General features: G+C 41.0%; 2 protein-coding genes across 3 annotated transcripts; both read left to right on the top strand.

Annotated features, from left to right (window-relative positions):
• Window positions 1-55: 55 nt before the first annotated feature.
• Window positions 56-21,740, top strand: RB195_018113 (uncharacterized protein; the record flags this gene model as incomplete). 2 transcript variants are annotated; one of them, XM_064185397.1, is made up of 23 exons in its annotated part: window positions 56-99; window positions 3,262-3,336; window positions 7,002-7,114; window positions 8,039-8,128; window positions 8,185-8,346; window positions 9,132-9,232; window positions 9,285-9,387; window positions 10,879-10,964; window positions 11,022-11,136; window positions 11,255-11,334; window positions 11,968-12,051; window positions 12,116-12,249; window positions 13,876-13,993; window positions 14,072-14,176; window positions 14,537-14,661; window positions 14,716-14,829; window positions 18,540-18,640; window positions 20,777-20,896; window positions 20,952-21,082; window positions 21,136-21,201; window positions 21,249-21,347; window positions 21,411-21,487; window positions 21,641-21,740. In XM_064185397.1, 23 exons carry the CDS (start codon window positions 56-58, stop codon window positions 21,738-21,740), a joined length of 2,343 nt encoding a protein of 780 aa, XP_064041278.1. The 2 variants fall into 2 exon arrangements, with proteins under 2 accessions (XP_064041278.1, XP_064041279.1); XM_064185398.1 differs by lacking the exons at window positions 56-99; window positions 3,262-3,336 and having other exon boundaries at window positions 7,084-7,114.
• RB195_018114 (uncharacterized protein) lies at window positions 2,937-7,015 on the top strand (the record flags this gene model as incomplete). Its single annotated transcript, XM_064185399.1, has 4 exons — window positions 2,937-3,000; window positions 3,152-3,205; window positions 3,262-3,336; window positions 7,002-7,015. The coding sequence occupies 4 exons, from the start codon at window positions 2,937-2,939 to the stop codon at window positions 7,013-7,015; spliced, it is 207 nt and encodes a 68-aa protein (XP_064041280.1).
• Window positions 21,741-24,589: the final 2,849 nt, after the last annotated feature.

Here is a 24,589-nt window from a genome sequence, read left to right as displayed (position 1 = left end):
GAACATGGTTGTGAACCAGGGATTCTCCAGTTCTTCCTAGAGCTCACTCAAGCCGATGTTTACTTTCAGCATTGCTCATTCCCAGTACTACTTCACCTTGTGAGTTCCACACTGTTTTGAGTGTGTCTCTTCCAATGTTGATGAGGCTTATTTGCAGTATTATGTGCTGTACTGCCCATAAAATGGAAACATCCACTAATGTTTACATGTTACTTACTTATGGGTAACATATACATTACGAAGGCGTAGGCGCACCCCATAGGGATGTAGGTGTAAGAACGTTCGTGCAGCTTTACAATGAAGAAGCTAGCCAATGCGGCAAGAAAGGGTTTTTTTTCCAACGGAAGTGAGGAAGTTTACGGTGTATTTTGTTGAAAAAGGGGCAGATTTCTTTTGTGAGCGATCCTTCTCACGAAAGCGTTTTCCGCAGCTCAGTAGAGACCTCTGTCTTGAACTAAGTTCATCAACAACCTCCACTGACATCAAAAACACTCATGTAATAGCTAAGGAGACGACGAACCCGTTAATTCATCTTTCCTTTTTATTTGCGGCAAGAAATCTATGCACTTTGTACTAAATAACAATTTGCTCCGAATGGATCTTGTTTTAAAATAAACAATAATTCCTGTTTTTACTTTGAGTCAAAACAAACATTATTTTCCAAACGCACGTGATTCCAATCATATTTCAAGAGCCTTTTTCCGAGATCCCAAACACACTCAGGTGAAGATCACTTCCACGTTCCCAGGCTTCATCTCTAAGCCTAAAAACTCTTACGAAACTGTGCCACGTCGTTGTTGTTATGCGAACCGGAACTGGGGTTGAGTCATATTCGGTCGGCAGCTTTCGCCTTGATTCTTGTTTGCTTCCACTGTACACTCCACCGTTTTAGCTATTCTTAAGAAAATTAGGTGGAATTAGTTTCAATAAATAAAGAGAATAAGAGAGAAGAGGAATGAAGAGAGAAGTGATGTACACTTTTTCCGCATATGTGTCATTATGTGTTTGTCCACATATACAGAAGTATAATAGAAGTAAATGTGAACGGAATTTTTCCTTAATATTGGGGGGCTCTCGGTGCTGAGCGAAAGCGTTGGACCATTGAGGTTGATCTGGGGGAAAGAGATGAAACAGTTCCACAGTGATGGTATTTTTAGTTTACCATCACTAGAAAGCCGTGACAATACTGGCACGACATCCTCAGAAAGGTGCATCGGCGGTGGAAAGAAGCGGTTGAATGAGAAATAAGAGATTAAACAGAATGGTATTGAAAAAAATTCCGATTTAGCAAAAACGCATACGAAGTCAAAAATTGTGCTGTAAGCTCCACCACCGCTCCTCCTCCTTCCGTGCCTGCGGAAATGGTGCTCGGTATCAATTGTTTAGATATTAGCCAGCGGTTTACCTGATCTGATGTAACTGCTGACCTTTATCAGTGTGCAAATGCTGTCCACATCACTCTATGTTAGTCAAAAGTTGCAAATCGCCGCAGACTCAAATGCGACGCAGCAAACGGTGCTCCTTTCGTGCCTGCTCTCTAACTGGTTCCTATTAAAATGCAAACAAATACATGGAATGAAAGGAATCATTTCTTCTAAGACAACTTGCCCTTGGGGGCTATTTTTCTGTTTTAAATCCAATCACGTCCACATTATTTGATCGTGGTGTCTGAAAAACTTGACAGTGACGGCTGTAGCCGGCGGCTGAGCGACAGGCAGGCAAAAGCACAAAATCTCAGTTGGAGTCCGAACATAGGGTTAAAAATTAAAAATTAAAATTACATACAAAGAGAGCAGACAAGGTTGAACCTTGAAATAGCTAGTGTGAAATTTTCAGAAGGTTCCTTTTTTCAGGTCAAAAAAAATGCGCGAAGAATTCCTTGTGGAGAGAAAATTTTGAGAACTGAAGGGATAAATTTCAGTGCTTTCATTTTCCTAGTTCCCGCATTGCCACTGCCAAACAATTAATATTTTTGGTCACCAGCAAGCAAATGTTGTTAGCTGAGTGCACTTCTCAGTGTTAAAAATGTGAAAAATGCATGATTGTTCAACTGATTTTTCTTCCTCTTGTCGCAAGTTATCAGAATAGTTTTATTCTGTGCAGTAGTTTGAGAAGAAAAACGTGTTGTATTTTCTTCTGAACTTTTATCACCTATGCGGTTTGCATTTCGCAACACTCGTTGAATGTTAAAGAAAAAGAAAGCTCTTTATTTCTCAAAAATCCGCGAACAGAATTTTGTGCGTAGTCGGCGCTCATTTCATGATGGATTGTCTGCTACTAGTTAATCTTTGCCGGCAGTCGCAGGATTACCGGCTTCTTCGTTTGGACAAACAAACGAGCACAACAACACCCGCACCATGAATGGGTTGCGCGAGTCCGCCATGGATATGTGGATGACCACCGCCACTGAACTAGTCAGCTCAAGGGATCCTTTTACTGTGCAGCGCCGCTCAGCCCACAGATGTGCTCCTACACACTAAACGCCATCTCAACGATATTCTCGAATGATTCTTCCCAAAAGATGAAAAAGACCAATTTTTGACCTCTTTTAAGGTTGTGTACTTTTCCGACGCATCCTAGTTTTAGTGCTCGATTTTTTTGCATTTAATTCTTATTGGAGACCCTGCTCGTTGCTGGTCTATCAAATGACTGAAAATCCGAATAAGAGAGTTCTCGTGTGTTTTCGATTCAGAAATACCTCAGTGAACACCTCTAGAAGCATACGTTCTTGTTAAAAGCTCACACTTAGTGGCACAGCTCTGTCGCCCACGTCTTCTGCACCAACATCGTGTTCGGCCGACCAGCTCTGAGTTGATGAGACTGATCTGATAATGTTTGCTGTGAGTGGTCGGTGCACGACCGCTTCGCTTCCTCGGCCGCTCACCAACCCTCGAGTGCTCCGTTTTTCCATAGTGTCCAACTGCCCGACAGCTGATATGCACTACGAACCTCTTGAAACTCTTGAGCTTTCCACATTTTTCCGCACTCAGACCTATTTTGGTCTCTTTTTAAGTAATGAAATCCTCTGCCAAACAGAGACTGTTGCGCACAAACTGATTGTTTTATTAAACGCTTGATCATTTCGTTAAGATATTCGCGAAGTTACTAAATCTCTATGTATTGCTCTTCTAAATAGAATGTTCTCTGAAAGGAGAAAGCGAAATTTTGTTATTCCGAGGCGAATTGGTTTCTGTCACATATAGAAGTAAGTCGTTTTCTGCTGTCTTTCGATATACTTATTACTACTTTAATATTTGCTAGATCCATCGATCTCAACATTTCTGCCAGCGATATGGAAACAGTTGAATTTCGTCATGCTAAATCAGCTGTATTTTCGTGAGTACAGTAAAGCTTTCTTCTTTTTTTACAGCTAGCGTTCTTCGTCAACAATCAGTGCTTGTTTTTGTTCAGGCGCTTATTTGTTCTCAGTTCACCATTGAAATTTGTAAGAAATTTGTAGGAAATTGCTTACAGTACCCAATACATGTCGTCATTTTTACTTCAGAGAATTCACATAATTATGCTATGGTTTTGTATCATTGCTATTTTCCTGTTGTGAAAGGGTTGAGTGAAAAAAGAACAATTCCCTTGGAAGGATCAGGATATCAGAGCACAGGCTTTAGATAACTTCCGTGGGCGATACCAGTTGATATTTTGTCCATGCCAATCGTAAAAGTCACCTGCTTCATATCAATTCACCTTTTTTCTCAAATGCTCAAAACGACACTTCACCATTTCTAAGGCCGCTTCGTAAGCGAAGAAAAATAGTGGTTAGGGTTTTTAAATTCTCTTAACCACATTCCTGTGCAAATCGATTGACGACCAGATTTGCTCTCGCAGATGTTTCCACATGTTTTCCTTTCCACTCCAGAATTCTTCACAAAAATGTGGTGTGCTGTCTTTTTTCCTTTTAGGCAACTTCTGCACTCTTCTCAGGAATTCGTAAACTTTGAGCAAGTTTTTGTAGTTACCAGTTCCACATCATTCATTTTTAACTTCTGTGGTAGGAAACGGTTGCAAGAGGATCTTGCGATTAGAGTTCTGAATTTCTGCGCTGCTCACCTCTGTCTTGTTCTCGTCATCCCTTCTTCCTAACTATTCCCTGTAATGTGAGTATGCCTTCTACAGTATTTTTCTAAACAAGTCAAATAACATCACTATAACTCGTCAATTATATTCTAAAAGTGCAGCTGTGCACACTAAATTTTCAATCACTCGAATTATGTTATTAATTCAATTTATTTGTAGTTATTCAAAAATGCCAGGAATAAAAAGGAAGGCGGTGCTGCTCAACGGTCCCATAGTTTTTTTTTAATTAGGACATCATATTCCTCCCATTTGAAAGAACGCGGACAGATGGGTCTTTCAACTTTTCTCGTACCTCACTGTTCAGATGGAAATCGTCTTGAAAATATTTCGTGCTTAAATGTTAGTTGTTGCCGGATTTCATGAAAGTCACTAGATTTAGAGGAAGCATTGTCACGTTACAATGTGAGATCAGTCGTAAAATGGAGCCAAGCCATTCCACATTCCTTGTTTACAATAACGAAGGAGGAAAAGATGTTTTTCATTAACCTTTGCTTTTCTGCCTTGGAATGTCGATGTTACATCTATGATGTGCACAAGTATCTTTGCCACCAAAGCGGATATAATTAATCAATCATATTTGTCTTTCTTCCCTTACATATTTCCCTCAGTGGCGGATTTCTTCATTTTTTCAAAGCGTCACTGCGAAGAAAAGAGAAGTATATTTGAGCTTTTCCTTAAAGAAGCGTCATATGTGCATTCGGGAAATCCAGGTGACACCATGAACTGCTACGCCGAGAAGAAAAAGAGCTCTTCACAATGTTTTTGTCGGGTCAGTCGTGACAGGCTGAAACTTTCGCATAAAACGCGAACTTCATCAAACATTTCCTCGTAGAAAACCATCCAAATGCGCGTAAAAATTGTTCTTTATTCATTTTTATCGATCCCAACCAACTGCATCAAGTTTATAGAGTTGTAAATAATTTAGTCAATTTGCTGCCATAAATACATACCTCAGCTCAGCATTCATTGTTCATCAGTGTACATTTCTCCACTAGAATATGGTAATAAAAAAGACACTAATCGTATTCTTGGCGCTCCTAGCTCTACGATATCGAATGACTTTGTTTACAAAGGAATTGTGGAAACGGCCTCAAAACAAGCTTTACTGAGTGTCCAAAGTTTCACGAATTATTCTTGCTTTTTTTCGGAGTTGGGGTCTCTGCCTCTTATTTGAAACCATCCGAATCTCGAAGTTATGAAGCTTTAGTAGACACACGTATCTTTAAACTTTTTTTGTTCTGACATCTTTGTTTTTTTTTTGCTCAACAGCAACTACTTTTCAGTCAACAATCACTAGGATAGGCAATAACCCTCGAGTAGATTGTTGTCCTCTTCGATTTAACGACAGTGCATCACGAAATTGACAACGTTGGGATCTCTCCACGAAAAGATCGGGTTAGAGGTGCAATGAATGAATATGAGTGTGAATATGCCGATTCTCCCTTGCAATTCAGAAGGAGTGTGAAAGAACCTTGTATGATCTCGTTTCTGCAACGATACAACTTATTACGGGCAATTTTTTTTAGCTTCATCACAAGGAATTATATATCCTTATATCAAGGAGGTTCTAGAATCATCTAACAGATCCTACAGATGCAGAGTTGCCTCAGAAGCAAATATAGTGCCTACATGAAAGTGGGAAACTGTGAGACGACTCAGCATTGTAAGCTTCGTAGGAAGTTCTGCTGCATTGAAACACATCTTGAACCTTCGTTGGTGAAAGAGCACTGAATTCGGCCGCCATAGCTGAAAACTAAAGTGCATGGGGGTTCCATGATCAGCACCAACAAGTTCGAATTCAATTCAGAATCGTCTGAAGCTTATGAGGTGCGGGAAAATATGAAGCATCGCTAAGGAAGATGCAATAACAATAGAATTGAATCAGACTCTTTGAAAAGCGTGGTCATACTTCTTTTCAAGTGTGAAATTTTAAGCTTAAATAGAAGTGTGAAGCTGCTTCGGAAATGTGGTTGATGGTAGTAGAAACCATATTATGCATTAAAGTTGAAATCCAGAACAACGCCGTTTTCATGTATTTTGAAAAGGCGTGAAAGTCCTCTAACCGAATCCAGCTGCAGATTAGTAACCATTGTCACTTAAAGTCAAACATTCTGGAGCTCCTTGTGCAGCTTCACGCACTCTTCTGAAAAGGATCGCATTTTTGAATCTCTTTCAAGTTCGAACACACAAAATGTTGGGGCTTTTTCGAAGAAACCATCTTTAACAACGAATCATATTTAGGTTTTGAACTTCGCTTACATGAAAGTGTCCGTAAGCGTGGATTTCAGGGAGATTACGGAATAAGACGTTCATATCACAAAGAGAATCACTGTGACTACCAGGTACCTATAGCATTTTCGAGGATATTTGAGGAGCCTGCATGAGTGCAATTTATTTCCTTTGACAAGGTCTGCTATGATCTTTCACAGATAGCAGTGATATCCTTCAAGAACGGCTGGAGCAGTTCTTTTCTGACTGCCCCGTCCGAAGTGAAACCTCATAATCAATCCGTCATCGCTCAACACCTGTGGTGTTGCCGGTGTCACCTCATACATTACAGCGCACGCGTGTTCAGCCAACTAATGGGGTATTCAGCTATCTGTTTGTGAGAAGTTTTGATTTCTATTTTCTATCGCCACCAAGTGCAAGTGTTTTTGAAATGCCACCGTCACAGGAAGACTGAAAAGATGTGTTTGGGACTCCTGCTCAGTTCACAGACTCTTTGTGATTTATTCAACCAAAATGTCGATTAAACTTTCAAATTGGTCCGTTTTGAGTGGCATTAATCAGAGTAGTTCGAGCAGTGTTTTCTCGGTCAGTTTCAAAGCGCACGACAAAATTAGCACGACAGATATCGTGCTAAGAGCTCTCTATGGATCAACGCGGGTGCTCTTAAACGTGAACAACTTTAGGAGTCCCCGACTAGTGGTTCTTCTCGCGTCGCTTTTCCTTGCAACTCTCATCGTCGCGGTATGCTCGGTGGTGCTTGTCGTAATGCTCAACGATGGCTTCGCAGCTCTCACAGGTAAGTGCCTCTTTTCTTCTGCTCTTCACGTCAGATTTTTGAGCCCTATTTGGAGAGCATTCCAATGCATCGTTTTGATGCGGAAGTTGTGAAGGTTTGCGCGGATGCTCTCGATTTCCTGAAACTTTAGCTCTCCGGTAACAAAACTTCACTAACACAAACATTTCTGAAACGCTTATTCCACTGGCTGCTAATTAGAGCCCCTAGATCGGGGAACTGTTCCCCATTCATCCTATTCCCCATAACTCGCCCCATCAGACTACCACTTGCTCCGTGCTTTGAAACATAGCCTAAGCTAAAACTGAAACTAAACAATTTCCGCCTCAAAATCAAAATCCGCCTTCAGTCGTTGTTTGAGTCTCAGCTCCTCAGCTTCTGTTCCCAGGGAATTGTAACCCTTCCAGAAAGGGGAACCCTGGATAGACACCAGCGGAGAATACGTCGGTGAACGGTGATTCATGTGTTCCTAAGAAACTATGACATTCTAAGGGGCTGTGCTGCTGTAAAAAAATAGATAGTAAAAATAATAAGTATGGGTGGTACATGAAGTCCTATTTCGCTCTTGTACAGATTCCTGCGCTTATTCACGTATACTTTCATCCTGCAAAGCAAGGAAAATCACAGATTTCTAAGATTTTGGACTCTTTGCCGTTTTTGTAGCTACACAGTGTTCACATGAAGATATATTGTAGAAAATGAAAGCCAAGTCAGCATTACTCTCTATTTACAGTTTTCCTTTATTTGGACGTCTTAGATGTTCTTGCATTGTTTTTTTTGTAAATATCTGATCATTTGGTTTTCGATTGCGAATATGTGCTTACCAAGAAATCGTTCACAGGTAGCAAAAACAGTTCTTTTCTTGGAACCAACCTCCAAAAATATCCTCTCTAACACTTCTGATTAATGCAATTTTTTGTCTTTCAGGATGCGCCAGTTCCGCCTCTTTGGGAGGCAACTGCTTGAACTCAACACGAAATGAGTCCGTATGCCTTTCGGAGAAATGCATCCGGCTAGGTAAACCACGTTTTCCTGCATTTCAGCGCATTTCAGCTCCATCTCCTATCGTTCAGCTGCCAATTATTTGAACAATATGAATCGTCAAGCGAATCCTTGCTCCGATTTCTACACGTTCGCTTGCGGAAGGTACGCAGAAAACAAAGTCGTACCTGAGCATGCGAAGAAGATCACTGTTTTGTACGAGATGAAAAGGGATCTGGATCGACATCTTAAAGGTCACTATTGAATCTCAGCATCACGACTGTATTTATTTATTTATTTTTTTGCTGACAGTTTTATGCTTTCTTCAAGTTTGCAGTGCACACAGACATAAAAATTACTGGGTAGATGTAAAACCATCTCTCGCTTTACACATCGGCTAGGTTTAAGTTTTTAGAATTTATTAATTGCTTTTTTTATATGATTAAAATAGGTGTCAAGCAAATGAAATTCCTACCAATTATTGCTTTCTTTGCCAATAGCGCTCTACCGCTCCATACATCTTATTTAAAGGCATCACTCCACGAATCTGGGAGGGGGCGGGGGGGGGGGGGGATAAAAAAAACGGTCCGGAAGATGCGGCGCATGCACAAGGCTGGCGCGCTCCACTCGAGCTCATTGTAGAAAATAGCGTGCCAGAACGCTCGCCAGAAGCGTATCGCCAGAGCCATTTTTTACGAAGAAATGGACGGAATCACCCTCCTCCTCATAATCTACGACTCCGTATAGACATAACCCGCCTGAAACCCGCACTACCCCAGATTCGTTGAGTGATGCCTTTAAATAATCTGAACAAGGGCTAACAAAAATAAAAAAAACAGAATGCTATTTTTACTGGAGAGAAAAAATTGCTGCTCAAATCTTGTCAACTTTTTGATCATTTTATTATTATTTGCTATCATGCTTCATTTATTTATTTTTTATATTATTTTATTTTCTATTTCTGTTTTTTTCTATTATTTTCCTTTATGTGTGTTTTTTTAGTTGCAAAAAGGCCAAAAAATTCAGTCCTCAATTTCAGGCATTCTCGAAAACTCTTCGCGGATGAATGAAACACGTGCAGTGAAGCTGGCTCGCACATACTATGATTCCTGCATGAATGAGGATGCTCAGAATGAAATGGTGCATGATTTCGCTTAAAGAATATTAGCACGAAATTAACATTCTTATCCAGGGTAATATCCCTCTTTTGTCTCTTATTTCTCAACTTGGTGGATGGGAATTGCTCACCAATGCAAGATTTGATTCAGCAGACTACCACTGGGAAACATTGGCAGGTATTCAGTATTTTTGATATTTGCAATTCTTCCTTGACAAGAAAATCTTTTCTTGCATTGCAGTAGCAGCTGTCCACGTTGTTAATCATTACTCATATTTTCTCCTTCCTGTTCTACAGCGCTTGGAGCAGTCAGTTTGGAAATACTGGACAATTCGAAAAAACGCTGTAGTTTCAGGCTGCCAACAAGAAACACAGAAAAATTGCACTAAAATAAATACTTTAAAAAATCGAATTCTCGAATTGAGCAAAGATTAGTCGTTACAAATTGGGCCTTCGAGAGCACCTAGCATACAGATGCATGATAGCGGCAGTAGGGGGAGGAAAATGGGAGGGAACTTCGATAGATAATCGTATAATGGTTCGAATATTCTTCGCGAGAACAGCAGTAATAGTAACTCAACTAAGAGACTCTGTCAAGGCTCAACTATCCTCGTGAATGCACTTTGCACATGTTTGCATAGAACTTTATGTTAATGAACGCGAATACAAGGGTGTAGATGAATAAATCAAAAACGAAGGCAAGCAGCAGCATTGAATTTTATGGCTGCTACCATTTATATGTTATTTTCCATTTCCCTGGATTTTATTTCCGTATCACTGTTATTTTCTAGAATCTGTGGCATCAAAATCCACACTATTCTCTCTTTCTACATTTCCTACATTTTGCACATTTTCCAACATTTTGCAATTATATTTCATTTAGGGGCTGATTTTCACTGCATTCTTTCGGATATTTTTTGCCTTATTTGAGTTTCTTGTTATAATGTCCCATTTTCCACAAAAGTCTTTGTTGTGAACTGCAAAATTTTGCGACATTAGCAGCTGCGAACGTCGACAAACACAGGGAAGCTAATCCTCCCTCTTTTCGCACAGTTCGTAGGACCTGTTTTCGTAGAATTCCAGAAATTGAAACTGCTGTCAAAACAAAATTAACCCAAAACTGACTTGCCCAGAGAACCCAACTTAGAGCTCTGAATTACCAAAATCTAGTAATTTTATGCATATATATGTATATATTTCTTGATTGCTTTGGAACAGAAATATCTAATAATTTTGTTCATACCTTCACTACGTCAGAATTCTGACGTTATTTTGCATATAACATTTCCAACAAATATTAAGAAGTCGACGAAAAAGTGCCAAAACTATGTAGAGACACGGAAATTTTACAATGACATTCTTTTGATTTATGTTGTCACCGTTAGTTTTCGTGAAATTGTAGAATATCTTTCTTACTCAATCAGAAGAGCTGCACTTTTGCACTGGAAAATGACCACTTTTACATGAGTGCTATTTGTGAAGTGGTTGATTTGTTTGTGCTTCTTCTCGCTTGTTGACAGTGTGAACACATCGTTTGCGTCTGTCACCGCCTAACTACAAAGAATTGCCCCGGAAATGAGCTTTTCTTCGAAGAAGGACCACCAAGCAGAGGGCAAAACAGCAAAATAGGACAGCAAATGAATTCTTCAATCTTCCAGCAGAAATTTAGGGCAGTTGGCAGCTATCGGCGTTGAGGGTCTCATCAAAGTGTTTGTGCATAGCAGCTTCGAAAGCAGCGACACGCAAATTCTCATGGCAAGCTGATTTTTGACATATTCCTGTTCTCAACCCGTGTAATTAATATAACTTTAGTTTTGTCCACCGAAGCTTTTTCTCGAAAAGAAGAAATTCTACCGTGGCGCACCTTCGTCGAACATCTTTCTTGGTTATTATCGAGAATACATTCTGAATCTTCTGCAGTTGCTCGGTCAGTGTTTGCCTACCGATTTAGTTAATTAATTAATTAATTAGTTAATTCAAGTGACGTGATTGCATCCTTTTTTTTAATACTGAGGAATCCAAAGGAAGAATATTTCCAATAGTAGGGGTCGACAAGGAAGACGATGCTGGAATGATTGATTATCAAGTGAATGACATCATCGACATGGAGCGGAGGATTGCCAATGCGAGTTTCAGAACTGTTTGAAGTTATTCATGAATAGTTCTGCATTCTGGTACTTACTTCTCGGACAATTTCCTCATATTATGGCTTCTTTGTTTACGATTAATTATCAGAAATTGTTTATTAGTTCATCAAAACGTGTTGGGGCTTCTTCTATAGCTTTTCCAAATCCTCTTCGCGCTAACAAATCCTTACCCACTCTAGTTTTACGCTTTGCTGCCCTAAGAAGCGCGTTGGCTACACAGTGGCAATTTTAACGTAATATTTTACCGAATGTTTTGCTGTCTTCGGGGGACGCTCTTTTAGCCCCGTTCTAGGCCATCTACTAGCTGTAGTACAAGGTCATATAAAAGTTACGTCCACAGTCGCTTTCAAGCGCCTGTACGCGGACGTTTGCACGACATTCCACCACAAACCAAAGCGTTCCCCTTAACTGCGATTTGACCAGAGTCCTCATCGAGTATTCATGGAATGCACTAAGATTTTGGTATGCTGTTTTGAATAGGTTTGACAATCTTTTCATACTAAATACTTCTATTCTGTTTACTCTCCCAAATCGCTCCTTGCTTTTAAGAGCACAGGTAGCTTCTTTGTATGTTTAATTTTTCTCTGAAGAAATTCTTCCTCGAATTTCAGCTTTCTCGATCTGACTTTTTGCGAAACCACTCAGCTATAAGTAATCTAATGACATATAAAGACTTTCGCCATCGGTACCCTCAGGTAAATTCTTTGTTATTTGTTGCGCAGTTGAGCTTCCCGCTTAGAAGTCATCCTAAAAATTCAGATACGCTGGAGCCTGTTCTTCAACGAGGAACTTCGCGAGAGTCTTGGAACTCTGGATGATGACATGATGGTAAACGTGGTTGACATCGGATATTTCGACGGCCTTTCATCTCTGATGAAATCAAAACCCCTCAGGTTAGTCTCTATAGAAATTCAGCGATGCTTGTTCGGAGAGAACTGTCATGAAACTTACTTGAAATGCCGCGTATTAATTATTGCACATTGCGTCCGCAATAGTTGTATGGAGGGTCAATCGTGGTGATGGGACACGACCCTCTCGAAAAAAAGAAAAGAAAGAAAGGAAGTAAAAAAAGAAAAAGAAAAGGAAGAAAACGAGCCCCCTTACTCTTTTGTGCTGCTGCCAATTCAAGGTATTGAAAATTTTGCGTGTTTCGAAAATGCAGTGTTGAAAATTAGCTGAGGATCGAATGGGAAATGTGAAATTCGGTAGCTGACAGAAGCGAAGGCACACCAAGGAGCAGAAGAAGCAAATTTGTTGAAATGTTGTTGAAATATTGGTATTGAAATATTTTTATATTTAACCTACTCTTTTTTATTCTAAAATGTATGAAATATCTTTAAATAAGGCTTTAAATAAATCGAATAAAGCACGTAATAGGACAAGACAAAGACATATAGACAAAAGAGATGTGAGGTGCAATTGCATGTGGGTCGAAAAAAACAGAAAAAACCTATTTTGTTTCTACAGTGTGATAGTGGGAAAATGCAGCTTCGACACTGTATTGAGTAAAATTTTTGCAGAAGAGGTAGTCACTTGAAATCACTTCTAAAAAATGGAAGATATAACTACAGGTAGTGTTTAACAGTTTAAAGGTGGATTTATTGGAATTTAATGGTCGAAAAGGCGCACATTATGTGCACATTGCTGGGTCTGGAAGATCGCGAATGATCTCGTGAGAAAAGGACCTAGAAGAAGATTTTAGGTAGTTTTTAGAGGAGCAGAAAGTCCCACAAGGTAGTCCTACTGCAGTGCTTCTTACCTGGACTCCAAAAAACTGGGCATTGCGAAGAACATTTTGTAGGGCCTTCCCCTCTTCTCCGAAAACTACCAAAAAATTCTTCTTCTATACTATCATATGCCCTCTTGTCACGAAATTATTCGCGATCTTCCAGACACAGCAATGTGCACATAGTTTGAGTTTTTTTGGTAATTAAATTTCAGCAAATCCACTTTTTAACTGCTGAAAAAAATCATAAGTCCCCTTCGTACATGGTCAACGCGTACGTCTTCAAACAAGGTAGGGCTTAAATGTTATTGTCCAACACCAAAAACTTAATGTAATATATTGTAGCTTATTTGCCTACTTACTGTTATTTAATGTATTATTTTGTGATATATGTAATTATTTAAAGACATCACCCCACGAATCTGAGGTGGTGCAGATTTCAGGTGGACTATTCGTATACGGGATCGTAGATTATGGATAGGGGGTGATTCCGTCCATTTCTTTCTAATTGCCGTAAAAAGCGGCCCGGATGATACGACTTCGAGCAATTCGGCGTGCTATTTTCTACAGCGATTTCGGTTGGAGCGCGCCATCCGTGTGCACACGCCGCTTCTTCCGGGCCATTTTTTACGCCAATTAGCAAGAAATGGACGGAATCACCCCCCTCTCCATAATCTACTATCCCGTATAAGAATACTCCACCTTAAATCCGTATCACCTCAGATTCGTGGGGTGATGCTTTTATTTGCACATGCAGATCATCAAAAGACGATTCGTATACCAATAATTTCAGCTCAATCAACAACTACATGATGTGGCGACTTGTGTCGACATTCGACGTCTACCTTGCGCAGCAGTATCGGATTCCTGCTCAGAAATTCCATGCTAACATGTACGGATCAACTGCAGAAGTAAAATTGCTTCTCTTATGAAAATGAACTTCCTCAAAACGAACATGGTTTGCTAAGTCTTTGTATTCCCTGATTTAGGTACCAAAGTGGGAGAACTGTGTGCACAATGTTGCAGAAAATATGGCGATGCCACTTTCGACGGCTTACGCCAGTTCATATTTTTCAGTAGACGACAGAGAAAAGGTTTTCTGATCATTTTTTCTTACGATTTGTGAGAACCACTTTCTTGATCTACAATGGCAGATGATATCTGTAACATTTTTGATGCACCCAGCCTGATGAGGCATCAATTTCGAGTAGTTTAAATCTGGTATGTGGACTCCATTGAGGTGCACTGATTCGCATAACTTCAAAAGTAGACAAATTCTGAGATTTTCTCAAAGGGTGAGAATAAAATGGAGATATAGATGTGTAGTAACATTGGCTTTCATATTATCTCGCCACTTCAATAATATATCGTGTATATATGAGCTTGAATGTTGGACCCATGACATAGTGGCATTGGAGTCGCTTTCATACAATACATTCAGATCATTTTCCTAGGCTGAAGAAATGATCACAGATCTAAAAAGTTCCATGCAACGTCTGTTAATTGAAGCAGATTGGATGGATGAACTCACTCGATCTGCCGCACTGAAGAAATTGGATCGGATGAGACACAAAATAGGGTAGCCTGCGACAATCATTATCTTGAGTAAAGAAGTAATCTCCTGCTTTTCCAGCTTTCCGGACGCGCTACTGAACGAGACAGCTGTACTTGCTCCGTATGAAGGCGTCCAGATCGCTGTTGATAACTTCTTCGACAATGCATTGCAGCTGAAAAGGGCAGCAGTTAGGTAAGTAATACTCACTTGCTTTAGGAAGTTATTTTTTATTGCAGAGTTGAGAACAATATGATACGCAAGTAGTGCAGTTACCCGTCTAAGAAATAGATGGAAATGGGCAGGCAGTCTAAAGTAAATTAAAAAGTTCCACGGTTTTCTAATAGGTCCTTAGCGGGTTTCCAATGTTAACGTGAATAATGGATGTTGGAGGCCGCAGTCCTTCTGTGGTTCTTGCAGCATCCCTCTGTTGAACTGGGCTCTTCTGCAACTGGGGAGAGTTTCCATGTTAGAGAAGCGCGGTTGTCTACATATCAACCGGTCAGCTATGGCCCCGAGCTGTTGCAAACTTGTATGCTCGTACTGAGGAACGTTACCAAGATTTCGATCCTATAATTATGAAGGGAACTGACTCTTATGCCTGAGTCAAATTCACATCAGCACCTTAGCGGGTGGATGAATCTGGGTGCGTAGAAACATGCATTGAAGAGTAACGAAGATCCGAACTCAACGGAGATTACTATTATGAGTACTAGTCCGATACGTCGGCACACACAAGTTAGCCTCATATGCATAACCACTGTATTGAAGCCGAATGCGATGGCGCATCTTGAAGAGACTGATCAGTGCCAAGCACTTTTCCTCGTCCTTTATTATGACTAAAGTACACTGGAAGGTCTTTAAAAGCAACAGTTCTGTACGACTTGTTCCTAACTCTGTTCAGTCAGCAAGTTCTCTGCACTTTCTGACATTGTCCCCGGTCTTTGACCGTTGGAGTAGAGTTAAACTTTGAACTCTTTTTTTCATTTGCGTGAGGTCCGTTTACCTAGCACCTCCGGAGCGTTCAATTACGTTGACAACATTTTTCTCCTTCTTGCAAACCATCTGTCAAATCAGGCAAAAAATGGTGTTAAAAGGCTGAGTGCAGATCCGGGTGTTATTGGTTTTTCTTCACTGCATCCTCGACATCGGCGCTCGTTTGCTCCAGCCTAGCGTGGAAGTCAAGTAATTGTTCATTTCTCGACATAAATGAAAATGCTTGTCGTAATCGGATACGTTTTTTTTTTTTTCGTTACATGTGAATAGACCAGTGAGAAAATAAGAGACCTATCTGTTTTGTGCGAACATTCTCCTTCCAGGGTTCAGCTGAAAAAGAATTTTTTTCATGAATTTTTTCCAACTTCACCAAGTGTTTGTTCTATTACTAAGATGTAGCTTATTTTTTGAAGTTTGTTCCAAAACACCTTTTTTACACCTTCCTTCCTTTTGCTTGCAAGTTTTAGGTCAGACGTGCCTTTTGTACAGTCTCTACACACGCAAGCACATAAACACCCTCATATGTGTAATTGCCTACGCCCACACAGAAAGTGTTGCTCCATCTTCTCACAGCAAAAAAGAGGGTTCCTCCACTGAATCGACCTTTATCTCAGCGCAGGCGCAGGACCGCCTTCAGACTCATTCGACGGTCCGTCTGCCAGTACTGGCTCTGTCTGCCAGAGATCTCTTTAATAAGAGATCCATGTTTCCTTTTTTTTTATCAAATTCACAAACTGTTCATGATTTTTGCAGATTCTCAGAAGAGGGTCCCATCGTCATTGGTTTTCCAGTCCAAGAAAGATGGGACGCTCTTCTGAGAATATATATCATATTTACTGAGCGTTTTCTTGTTGTCACTGATGTGCTCAAGTATAGTAAAATGTGTGACGAACAGAAAATCACCCACTTTAAATTTTGCAATTTTCCATTTTTGTTAGCATATTAACTTGCAGAGTTCCCAAAGATTGGTTTTGGGGTATATTGTAGGATGTTAGGCAAGGACAATTCGGCCGACTTCTTCCCCAACTATCCTAACAGCTTCCAGTTCTTTTTTTAGCAACAACGTAAAACGAATATTCATAATTGCGCGTTCAATGGTCCGGTTGATGAAGTCATGTGAACTGGCCCTCGAGCGATCTAAGACACTCATCCTGTACCTAATTTAAGAGAGTCTGTATGAATCCAAAGAGATTTAAAAGATTTTGAGGGCAAAATCTCGAGTATTAGCATCCTTACACTGTCTTCAGAATGAGTTTATAGGTGTTTTTGCACGTTGTCAGAGGCTAGGGTATCTCACGATCTGCTACAACCATCCCGATATTTCATAGTGTGGATATATAGAGGATGTGTCGCATTTAGGGCAACTTATTCGTATACTTCTTCCGCAGTTCACTTGAGTAGAGCAGAGGCTACTTACAAGTCTGTTGAAGGTCTGCTCCCCAGCGAGACAGAGTGTCAAAATTGATGTCAACAATACCAGCAACACTCCTTGATTGACGATTTTCATATGCCGATAGTCAAATTTAAGCAACAGCCAAGAATGTTAACAAACTTTATAACGGCTTACGTTTCGGTGTCGTCGCCTTCGTCAGAGCCTGGAAAGTCAGATCATTTGTAACATATCCTCTCAAACGTCTCATTCAGAACAAGTCATCACTCCCTAAAATGCTACATCCAAAATCGGAACTAAAAGTGTCTGGATCGCTGTGCTCACCTAGGTAGCAGCGTTGCCGTGATATTAGCGAACCTCCGCGTGATAAAATCGCTCCGCTAATAGCAATTAGGATGTGACCCGCATATGACCCCGTAAATTAAAACCCGCAAAGGTCTTGACACAGAGCCAGCTCATTTTTGGACTTTTGGACTTCTGGACTTTAGCGTTTATCCAAAACGCCTCCAAAGTTCTGCGAGCCACAACTTCGGGTTCGCACGATAGGATCGTGGGAGCTATGCAGAAGGGAGCGTTTTCGTGACATTTTCTACGATGGGTTCTTAGAGGGGTCGCTGCGTTTGAATGTTTCATCCCATCTAGATGTTCTTTAATACGAACGCAAAGAGGTCGCCCTATTTCGCCAGTATATTGTTCGCCGCATGTTTTGCACGAAATCAAATAAACTACACCAGACACCATGCAGTCGCCTGCCTTACCAAGTGGCCATATTACACAGTTTGGAGTCAGGCAAATGCGATCGTACATTCTGTTTCGGACTAACTGCTTCTTGAGACTTGTGAGCGGTATTTCTACAACTCTCAGTTGGTCATCGAGACCACACCTAACCAGACTGGCCCTTATCCTTTATCCTTGACCTTACTCAGGTCGTCGGTTATGAAAGGTAAGCAGAAATTGGTCTTTTCGGAGTCATCCACTGTGGCATAATCACGCAGCGCAATAAGACCAGGCCTCCGAGGTACATCAGCAATGTAACCATTGAGCTGGAGGAAGTAATCTGCAAAGAGAAGTCCTTCTACAAATTCGTTGTCGGAGACTTCAACCTAAAACTAGGAAAGGCCACAGAAGAGGAGTTCAGGATTGGAAGATTTGAATTAGGGGACTGGAATGAAAATGGCAATCGTCTCGCCGGGCTGTTGTCCGCCGCTCGCCTATTTTGTGGGAACTCTCTTTCATGAAAAAAGATCGTTGGTTGGACATGGAGATCGCCCGATGGCGCGACTCGTGCGGAGATCGACCTAATGTGTGACACATCTTCTAAAGCACTTCAAGCAGAAGTGACGTCCTTGAGCTCCATAATAGGTAACTGAGCTATCGACAGTCGCGTTTGAAACATGATCGATTGTGAACAGATTGGTGCAAATAAATGCATAAAATGATTTACCGAAATTAGGGTGTTGAAACTGTCACGTCTACACAGTGATTTATTAAACTATTCATCATTATTGTTGCTTTATAGGAATGTTTTATCCCGAATCAAGAAACCACCAACGGATGATGATTGGGCTTCTCCAGTTATTGCTGTAGACGCGTTCCACTACTTCGCTGGGAATGAGATAAGTTAGTTTGGGAATTTCCTCCTTATTGAAAGTGAACACTGCGCCTGGAAGAATTTTTACACGCATAGCAATTTAAGCAACATCCACATTCAATTTTATGGAATTTAAAGGTTGCTTTCCACGAACGATGTTGGCTTCTCTGGATCTGGAAAGGTTGGGTTGGGTAGTGTGGAAACGAGAGAGATAACGCTCATTTCCTACCAAATGTCCTGGGAAAAATGGTGTGGCAAATGCCTTTGCCGATCGAATTTCCCTGCGAGACAACTAGACACATGTCACATATGCGAGCATTCATCTGCCTACTGATTGTCTGCTGCGAGCAACCGAATAATCGATGGACGTATGTCTCCCTCCCGCTCGCTCACAGAGGCGCATGCGCTTGCGTTTGCAGACGTGACACGTTACTAGGTGCCTTGTCGTTCTTATCTTTTAACGTTGTATGCAACACTTTGTTCCGTTATTTTGCATAAGACATCAAATGATCCAACTCTTTCAAAAAATTTCCCATTTTCAACACAAAAAATCCGAAAGTGGAGCTTGTGATCGCTGAGAGAATAGTTCAAAAAAATCACTCCTTTGCTTGTCCCAATCGTGAATGAATGAAAGGATTCAGTTGAATGCTGAATATTTATAACAATTATGGCTCGAAATTGCACCTCTTAAGATTTGTGCGTAATTTAAATAACATTGGGTTTTTAGAAAAATCATGTTTTGTCAGAATATTGGATAGTCAACGTTTTGTTCATTTAAACAAAAAAAAAGGCACCCGCAAATGACATGTTTATCAAACTGGAGCAAACATTAAGAACCTAAAGCATTTACTAGTTATTCCAATATTTACTTCTCTACATAACAACTGTGTGTCTGCACATCACAGACTTTCGAACATCGTTTACTTTAGCAAATTCTCGTTCACTCGAGTGAAGGATGTTTGAGGTATGGAGCACTGTTGTTCTTAAACACCGAAAGAATTGAAATCAAAGGCGAGCTCAGAAAGGCCAAGAAAAATCAGTCACACAGAAGGTTATAGAAAATGGTGTACCGTTGATTCGAATGAACCCTTGACTGGCTCAAGTCAGTGAGTAGCGAAAAAGAGGTCTGTGCTGTCAGTCGTAAGACTTGCGACAAGCCTTTTTCGAAAACTGATTTCGACGATAAACCGCCTCCTGCGCTAAAAGTTCCTCCCGAAGCATGTCAGTTGAGCATTAGATTAGTGGATGTCGGTCATTTGGAGCAAGAAAACTGAGTTTGATAGAAATATTGTCAGCTATATTCGTGGTCGTTTTTGCCTGTTTTTGCTGTTAAGCACCAGATGCCAACTGTCAACCATGATGAGGGATAAGGTGTGGCCGTGTTTGGAATCGGCGGCTTATCTCTATTAATGAAATCACAGAAATTTTAGCATTTTGTGTTCTAGCGTTTACCGTATGGCACTGAAAACAATGCAGTTCGTGTTTGCAATTGAGTTCGTATGTTCACTGTTGTATGCAAATTTGTATACGTTATCAAAGAAATTATGTTATGGTGGGTGGTTGCAGTATAGCGGTTAGAGATTCCGCTTCTTGCACGATCGATCGGAGGTTCGAATCCGCCCTAGTGCTCACCAAGCCCCTCATCCTCTCGGGGTCGATAAATTGGTAGACTTGTCTAGGAGGATAAAAACGCTGACTTGACACATCGGCTAGTCACCGCAAGTCATTGCATGGTCAGTCACACGTTCGTAAACCTAAAACTATTCTGAACTGAAGCGCGGGGGCGCATCCCAAGCGGATTAATTAACACCAGACACTTTATCTCTATCCTTCATCAAAGAAATTGCCTATTACTCTACATTTTGATACAATTTGATGTTTTTTTTTTTGCAAAATCCAACTTTTTCGTTAAATAGCGTCTGTATCGTGCTTTGTTATTTTAAACTTATCGCAATTGCAGTACATATCCCAAATTTTAACGAAACCTCCTAACTTTTCCAAAAACTACAGGAGCAAATAACAAAGGACAAGTCTTTCTACGGTCAAACAGTTCGCAAATTTCCGGCCACATTGTAACATGTTCAGAACTTTTGTTTAGAACTAACCATAACGCTTATAAAAATGTATCATTAAAAGAAAGATTGCACGTCTCCTTTTTTCTTTAGTATTTCCAGCCGCTATTCTACAATTCCCAATGTTCGTGCCAGAGGCTCCGTTTTCTGTGAATTATGCCGCCATCGGCCTTGGAATTGGTCATGAAATCACTCACGGTTATGACGACCTCGGTCTGCGCTCATGTATTCCCCGTTTTTCTTTTATCAATATGAACTACACTATTAGGATCCCAGTACGATGATCTTGGAAATCTCAGGCGGTGGTGGGATCACACGACTTTAGAGACGTTCCAGAAAAAAAGACAGTGCTTCATCAATCAGTACAACAGACAGGTTGAGCCAAATACACATCGGAACGTACGTCTTAGCTATGCCAGTAGAGAACAAAGTTATTTTGTTCAATCTCTCAGGTGGATGGCCGTCTCACAATTGGAGAAAACATAGCTGACAATGGCGGATTGCGTGTTGCGTATGAGGTGAGTGGTGGAAAGGAAATTTTGTGAGCATTTAATATATCATTCAGGCTTATCGGAAGAGAAGCCTGCGCGAATCGGAGTTTGCGGTTCTCCCCGGCTTCTCGAAGTTCTCTGCAGAGCAGTTATTTTTCGTAGCCTACGCAAATGTAAGATACTGAATGTTATGTATGCACATGTCGTGTTTCTATATCCATGGATTCAATACTTAGACTTGGTGCGAAGCTATTAAGAGTTCATCGATCAATTACATTATGGACACTGATGTGCACGCGCTTGGAATGTTCAGGTGTGTGCTATTAGCATTAAAAATCGTAAGTCGTTTAACGTATTATCTTAACTAACATTGGGCAGCAGTGATATAAAAGTTAACAATAGTAGCGAAGTGGTTCGTGTCAACGAGCCACAATTTATATGCCTATCCTTATATTCAATATTTTAGAGTAAATGTCCCACTGCAGAATTTTCCTCCATTCTCGGAAGCGTTTCATTGTCCAGTCGGCAGCCCGATGAATCCGTATGAGAAATGCAGGATTTGGTAGTGCTACTTCTACAACGACAGCTAGGCTCTTTGCAGCTCGTGAAAGTAAAAACGAAGTTAGTAGGATGCAGCAATCCGCTATAAGTATTTGATTTCACTTCTTCTGAGTCCTTTTTAGGATCCTCTAGCTCTTATCACGCTTATGTTATATCACCATTTTAGATTATGGGAAATCCAATACTGTCCTAATTCTCTTAAGATGGTGATTAACACAGCACTACTCTGCCCCATTGTAAAAAAAACTTCAGTGCAAACAAACGTTGCGCGACAAATTCAGGCTGTTATGCTGTTCTCATCGGTTTTTTTTGAAGCAAGCCGCACTATATGATGAAAAATGTATGCAGCTCAAGGCAACATGAAGCTCGGTGCAGTTATGTAAGCGGCCGCTCTCAAAGCGCTGCGGTGGTGCGTAGCGCTTAGGATCGAGGGGGACTCTTGCTAGCACCATTATTCGCTGCGTTCGAGATCCAGTCGCATTTCGGTCCCAGCCGCCAGCTTCGCCGCGCCATTTCGAGTGCGGCCCGTTACGCTACTACACCGAGTTTCATGTCGTTTTGCCCGGACAATAGTGAAGCGACAACGCGGAGTACCAAACGTGAGCTTTCTATAGCAAACGATTCGAGAAGGTCCTTCCACAAATTCTTCGGCCTCCGTCAGGTAGCCTCGTCACACCTCACTCCTCACACTTCGTGCAGCATTTGAGAGAAAAATCTCTGAAGACGGTGCTTATGTGTTCTTTCTGCAGCCTATTGTTGTGATTAAGTCGTAATATGTTGCCACTGTTGAGAAACTAGATATGACATTTGTAAGTTGTATTCTTTGTTATTCGTTATGCGGGTTTTGTCCTCCGCCTTACAAGTGGTCCTGGCTGTGTTTTTATTGCACTAAGTACCAGTAGCTTACGTTTGTAGCGATTTTTAGCCCCATGTTTAGAAACTAATATATGCACCCCCATTCCGTTTCATTGTATATATTTATAAATTGTTGATTTCTCTCCAGTACAATGCATTGTTTCATTTATTTAATAGCAGAGTGACGTTGACATACAACATTAACACAGAGCTTGTTAGTCAATAGAAACTCATGATGAGAACCGAAATTACCGGCGCATTCGCTTCAACTTTCTCTTTTCCTGTTTTGAAATCGTACTCCCACGTTCTGTGTTGTTCCGACGGACGGAACTGCAAAACATTCTTCCGGTTTACCCCGTTTCAATTCCCGTTCTTACTTAATATTTGCTGAAAATTAGTGTAGATTCGACCGAATTTTGTCCAAGAAGCAATAGTAACAACAATAACAATAATTCGTATGATTTTCAAATTTTTGCCTTTAACACTGTTTTCTTTTTTTCATCGTGCTTCAAAGCCAGCACAAAACTAACCTGACGTGGTAAAGAAATCCGCAGTAAAAGCTAGGGAGGGAGTTATAGATTGTGAGATCCTTCCCAATTCGTCGTAAAAAAAAGCGTGGAAAACGCACTCCCTCGCGACGCACTACCCTTCAGCACGCGCTGCACCCACGTGCGGGCGGTCGAAGATTAAAAGGGTCTCCTCACTAGCCTACTCAAAAAACATACAAAAAACAAGGAGGATAAAGCTGAAAAGGTGGATCGCTTCGCCTAGATAGTCCACTTTGGATTAACCTCTTTGAAGCTCCTCGGTAGGGAAGGGAGAATAATCTATAGGAAAAATACTAGTAGGGACAATTTCAAATAAATGAGAATAATCAAAAACAAAGAATGAAAAAACAAGAAAAAAGAACAAAGGGAAAATGAAAGAAAAGAGTCCAAAATCGTATTTTAACATTTGCGGCACTCAGTTACGGGGCTAAATCAAACTTTTGAAAATTAGCACTTGGGTACATTAATTTTTGCACGAAGCAAAGGGGGAGTATATAGGCTTCTAACTATTGACTGTGAAGATGAACAGGGCTTCCGAAGTAATTCGGTCCATTATAGTTGTGCAAATTTGTGTGCATTAATAGACGGAGGTAAGGGGATGCATTTTTTGCGTATGGTCGGCCTCCCCATCCCTCTCTGCCGGAAAAGTTAACACCAATCGATCAACTCAATAGGGATGAATTACAAAGTTGGCACCGAGGCGAACTCGATAATGGACAGGACAGCTCAACAATTTATCAACTGCACTGCACTCGCTCATTGATCACAAAGGATAAGGGATGAGTTGCACGACGTTGATCGAGATAAGTCCGGCTCCAATTTATCGAACAAGGAGGGCTTGGTTCGCACTAGGGCGGATTCGAATCTCCGATCGATTGTAGCCACAGCGGAACCTCTTGCCGACTGCGCCACACCGCCCCTTCCATTGATCATATCGCTTACAAATTTACCAGTACGCTAGGCTATGAACTAGTCCAACTAATGAATATGCTGTCGAGGGTGCCAAAACGTGTGCATGGAAGTGCGTTCCAACCCAGTCAACGAAAGGAACCACGCTAGAAAGCTCGTTAACAAGAGGGCCTCGGTGTGGAGTGTCGAGAGCGGCATTGAGGCCCAGAAAACCTAACTACAGAGACTTCGAATATCGTTGCCACACACATATCGCCAACAATAAACGCCTTGTCGATACACCTGTACTAAGGCCCGCTTGTTCGTCGCGGGTAGTTCCCTCGCGATGTTTGATTAGTCGATCTAGGATGATCTGCTCCATAATACATCGCACGCAGCAGTGACACTCGTCGGTAATTCTTGGGTACCCCGATGGACAGCTTCTTTTGGGGTTATGATAGCCGCGTCTCCACTAGGATTTCTGTCCATTTTTATGGAAACAGACCAGAATCTCCGTCTCCGTGGTAGTTCTTTGCTGGCTGCGTACGGACGTGCAGAGGTCA

Source organism: Necator americanus, chromosome II (genome assembly GCF_031761385.1).
Source record: "Necator americanus strain Aroian chromosome II, whole genome shotgun sequence".
NCBI lineage: Eukaryota > Metazoa > Nematoda > Chromadorea > Rhabditida > Ancylostomatidae > Necator > Necator americanus.
Note: the sequence above shows the minus strand (reverse complement) of the source record. Positions and strands in the feature narration are given on the sequence as shown.